The 4,754-nt window shown below is 42.9% G+C and overlaps 1 protein-coding gene across 1 annotated transcript; it reads left to right on the top strand.

Annotated features, from left to right (window-relative positions):
- The first annotated feature begins 532 nt into the window (after window positions 1-532).
- Window positions 533-3,265, top strand: LOC147630974 (uncharacterized). Its single transcript, XM_086809115.1, has 3 exons — window positions 533-697; window positions 893-1,000; window positions 2,183-3,265. The coding sequence occupies exons 1-3, from the start codon at window positions 533-535 to the stop codon at window positions 3,263-3,265; spliced, it is 1,356 nt and encodes a 451-aa protein (XP_086665241.1).
- The last annotated feature ends 1,489 nt before the right edge of the window (window positions 3,266-4,754 follow it).

Genomic DNA, 4,754 nt, shown 5'->3' with positions numbered 1-4,754 from the left:
AGGAGTCAGCAACAATCGACCTGTACAAGTTGATAGCCCAACAAGATAAGAAAGAGAGACTATTGCAGGCACTAGCGGTAGTGTGCCTAGAGGACTTAGAAGCTATCCGCGATTACCTAGGGTAAGACCTAGAGCTTTAAATTTCTGGGACGATCCAACTTTTGAGGTATTACCATTTTTCCAAATGGCTGTTCCAGCACAAAGAGCAACAATCCGGTTAGCCGACTGTGTGCAATTTGCGGGACTTTGGGACGAGGATCCTGATGCGCATTTACAAAAGTTTGAGGTGACATGTGTTGCTAACGAGATAATTGATCAAGATCAAAAGCTGCATATCTTTCCGGCAACTTTTAAAGACAAAGCAGTAAGTTGGTATGGCAACTTGGATGCAGCCTCCAAGGCCACGTACCAAAATCTATCAACATCTTTTTTGGCCAAATTTAGAAGGCAAGGTTTTCAAGATAGATTGGCCCAGCAATTAGACTACTTGTTGCAAGGAGTGAACGAGAGCATTGACCATTACATACAACGCATGGAGACCATTGTGAGGAAGATGGGAGTAGCAGCCCCTAATGATGACACACAAAAGCGTCGTTTGATTGATGGTCTAAGGGATCCAGAGGCTCAGAAGTATGTTGGGCTTCGTCGGCCTATTGATTTGAACGCGGCCAAACAAGAAGCTAGAAACTGGGAAGAGGTACAGCTGGGACAACAATGACGGAGGGAATTACTTTATGGCCCTATGGGGACATCACCTATGGTTAGCTCTATGAGACCCCAGGAGGTCTCAACAATTGCCGGTCCCTCACAACCACAAGTGGTTGTTAATACAAATCCAGCATCATACATGCCTCCAAACCCATATATGACTGCATCGGCATACATGCTTCAGACCGGAACACCACCACCACCTTTAGTGAGCGAGGCAAGGGTGGGGGACATTGTGACAAGTGTGAAGGGAAAATTTAAAGAGGAGATCTTAAGTACTGTGCGAGCTCCAGTAAGGGACGTTATGGCTATAGAGCCACAGCTGCCTACTATGCAAGCCAGTACGCAAACTCCACCCCGATCGAATATATGGTGTGGGAAATGTCATGGCTATGGCCACTTGGCTACAGAGTGTCCTACTGTATCTCGAGTCGTACCTGATCAACCATGAATCTTGTTTTGTACTTATTGCTTGAAAAACAATCATACAGAGGAAAATTGCTTCATTAAGCAAGCACATGAGAGAAGGCAAGCGCAGGGGATGAACACTAATTTTAATTGCATGGATAAGAATAATATTACTTATGAAATTGGACCTCCACCTCGACCTTTCATGCAAAGAGGAATCCCAGAGCCCTATAAGCAACAACTGCAGCAAGGATTACCCGCACAAGCCCGACCTCCATTTCCACGAGGGCGAGGGCAAGGTGGAATGAGGGGACAAAGGCGAGGGTCACCATATCGGCCATATTTTGGCCGGGGTTATCAAGGATATGGAAGTCCTTATAGAATTACCCAAGGAACAGTGATTTGTTGGAACTGCCACCAAGAAGGCCACATTGCTGCATATTGCCCGAATGCAAGGGCACACCAAGATTATGTTCCTTTATGCAAGCAATGCAGTGAGGAGGGCCACGAGGAGAAAGATTGCCCTAAAAGTAATGCAAAATTAATAGGGGACAAAGGGAAGCAAATTGTAGATGAGGGTCCAAGTACTTCAACAAATTTAGTGGAAGTAGTCCCTATAGTAGGTGCTAGGAAAGAATCGGCAGAGAGAAAATCTAGAAAGGTGACATTTTCTCATAATCATCCAATGGTGGGAGTTGTCACTAGATCCCAGGGGAAGGTGCAAAGGACTGCAGAAAGCTTGCCGAAATCAACCCAATTAGAAGGAGGAAAAGTAAGCATGCTTAAGGAGGCATCTTTAGAGGAAGTTGCAGAGAGTCAAGAGCCAGTGTCGGATGAGCAATCGTCTGATCAACCTCCCATAGCACGCATAGGAAAAGGCCCTCACTTCCAACTTGGTGTAACACCTTTCCCTGATAGATTAAAAGTACTACGTGCTAAGAAGGTCGGGATAGGTGCTAAAGTTGATCCAAAACCTCAATTTGATTTATGGGATATATTGGAATGGTGTGAGGTGTCTATTAGTCTACCTACATTAGCGGAGATCTCTCCAATATGTCGAAAGCAGATGTATCAACGACTTGCACGTCGACGTTCGCGGGTGAGAAAAGAAGTGACTCCTAAAGAACCTTTGGAAACAGGAGTGCAAGTAATTGATATGTTTATGGATTCTGAGGCTCCGACTATTACGGTAGAAATTGGACATCATCAGGTCATGGGGGTACAGCTAGATGGAGGAGCTGCGGTGAATCTCATGACTGAATACACAATGGAAGAGTTGGGCCTAAAGGGTTTAGAGCCCACAAATATCATGTTGCGAGTAGCAGATCAACGTCGAGTGAAACCATTAGGTCTGCTTCAAGGAGTAAAGACTATAATAGCTGGATTGGAGTTTTGCGTTACCTATCTAGTAGTGCGACCGCATTCCTATGGTGCAGCGTTTCCAATCTTGGTAGGACGACCTTGGTTAGTACAAGCTCGATGTGTTCAAAAGTGGCATAAAGGGATAATAACCATAGGTCCACGCACGGATAGAGTTCAATTGAGGGTTGTGTCTAAAGAATTCTTGAGGGAGTTCACTAAACCACCTTCTACAACCGAAGAAATGACGGGATATGGAAGTGATACATCCGTTAGTGAGGAAGTAGTCCAAGAACGCTTTGCATTAAATAAAGATAAGTATGCTCGTTTTCTTCAAAATGGGTATCAAATGCAAATGGTTAATACGGATGAGTCTATAATGCAAAAGAGAGAGTGCTCTAACTTTGCTTTGGATGCCGGTATGGGAGAATATCGAGTGCATTTTTCTTCGGAGAATGACTCTGACAATGACATTACCGATTGGTTGTCATCACCAGAGGAGTGTGTAGTGAATTTCTTTTGCATGGATACAATCAAGCAGAGGAGAGCAGACGATGGGGATAAAGCAAGGCACCAAGAGCTATATGCCCTTATTGAGAAATTGCAAGAGCAGTTAGAGCTAGAACGAGTTTTTTCTAGTGAGTCGATGGATGCATTATTAAGGAAGGTGAAGCTGCTAGAGGAAGATAAGGGACGAGCTGAGATAAAAATTAGACATTTGCAAGATTTGACCTTGCAACTTGAAGAGTGCCGTCATGAAGAAGAAACTTCTTGGGAAGCCTTACTTTGAGAAAAAGATCGCGAGATTGGTCGTTGTCGACAGGAACTCAAATATAATGCGAGGTATACTCGAAAGTTACTCAGAGAATGTGAGAGATATAAGCAAAAAGATAACAAGAGTGAGGATGGCTCGTCTCGTTGCAAAAGATGAGTAGAAGGAAAAATAAGTCATTTTCCAGAGAGTTCTTGAAAGCACAATACAATGAAACAATAGGAGGTGATGGAGGAGAGTTCAATGATTGGACTGATTTCAAGATGATTGAGGTAGTGAGGGATGCTTTTATGGTCCAAATTGAGGAGCCTATCAATGATGAAGAAGAAATAGACCCTTTAATGGTGATACCTTATACCCATGAAAGTCTTGTAAGTGCTCATTCTTCGCACGAAGAAGAGGAGGAGTGTAACACCAAGCAAAAGTTTCTAGAAAATGTTTGTTTCAAAGTGAGAGACCATCCACCTATACAAGCTAGATCTCGTCGACGATCAGCCTTTGTTTCTGATGCATTAGAAATTACTCAGCGTTGGGAAGTTGAAGAGGGAAAATGCTTTACATTGGTGGGGAGTCAATTGCAAGAACGAACCTTAACTAGATTGAGAGAGGTTCTACAAACATACAAACATGTCTTTGCTTGGTCCTATAAAGACTTGCAGGGAGTGAAACCTGAGATATGCCAGCATTACATTGATTTAGAGCCAAACGCTAGGCCGGTATGCCAACGTCAAAGGCGCACAAACCCTGTCTATGCAGAGCTTGTGAAAGCAAAAATAACAAAGCTGTTAGATGCGGGTTTCATTTATCCTGTGGCATATAGTGAGTGGGTTTCCCCAATTGTAATTGTTCCAAAGAAAAATCGTAAGATTAGAATTTGTGTGGATTATCGGAAGCTAAATGATAAGACTAAGAAGGATCACTTTCCATTGCCTTTCACTGATCAAGTTCTAGACCGAGTAGTAGGGCATAAATTGTATTCCTTCTTAGATGGTTTTAGCGGTTATAATCAAATACAAATCCACCCAGATGATCAACCAAAAACCACTTTTACAATAGAATGGGGAACTTATGCTTATCGAGTGATGCCATTTGGATTATGTAATGCTCCATCTACTTTCCAACGGGTGATGATGGCTTCATTTCAAGAGTTTTTACAAAAGTGGTTGGAAATCTTTTTGGACGATTTTTCAGTTCAAGGGGATGAGGAGGATATGCTTGAGAAGTTGGCTAAGGTCTTTGATCGTTGTCAGCAAACCGGTATTTCCTTGAATCCGGAGAAATGTGTTTTTGGCATTAAGAAAGGAATCTTGTTAGGTCACGTGATTTCATCTGAGGGCATTACTGTGGATGATAGTAAAATCAATAAGATACGTGATCTGCCTGCTCCTACAACCATGAAGCAATTATGAGGGTTTTTGGGACATGCTAATTATTATCGCCGATTCATATTGAATTTTGCCTCGGTGGTAAACCCTTTCACTACTCTTCTTCGGAAGGATGTACCCTT

Source organism: Cibotium barometz, chromosome 15 (genome assembly GCF_041138505.1).
Source record: "Cibotium barometz isolate CiBa-2024 chromosome 15, ASM4113850v1, whole genome shotgun sequence".
In the NCBI taxonomy this organism is placed as follows: Eukaryota; Viridiplantae; Streptophyta; class Polypodiopsida; order Cyatheales; family Cibotiaceae; genus Cibotium; species Cibotium barometz.
Note: the sequence above shows the minus strand (reverse complement) of the source record. Positions and strands in the feature narration are given on the sequence as shown.

Excerpts from the sequence above, each read along its gene's own strand:
- LOC147630974 (XM_086809115.1), top strand. The coding sequence starts at position 533 with ATGGAGACCATTGTGAGGAAGATGGGAGTAGCAGCCCCTAATGATGAC. Across the intron at positions 698-892 it reads AAGCTAGAAACTGGGAAGAG|ACCGGAACACCACCACCACC; the intron begins GTACAGCTGGGA and ends TACATGCTTCAG. Across the intron at positions 1,001-2,182 it reads TAAGTACTGTGCGAGCTCCA|ATGTATCAACGACTTGCACG; the intron begins GTAAGGGACGTT and ends TGTCGAAAGCAG.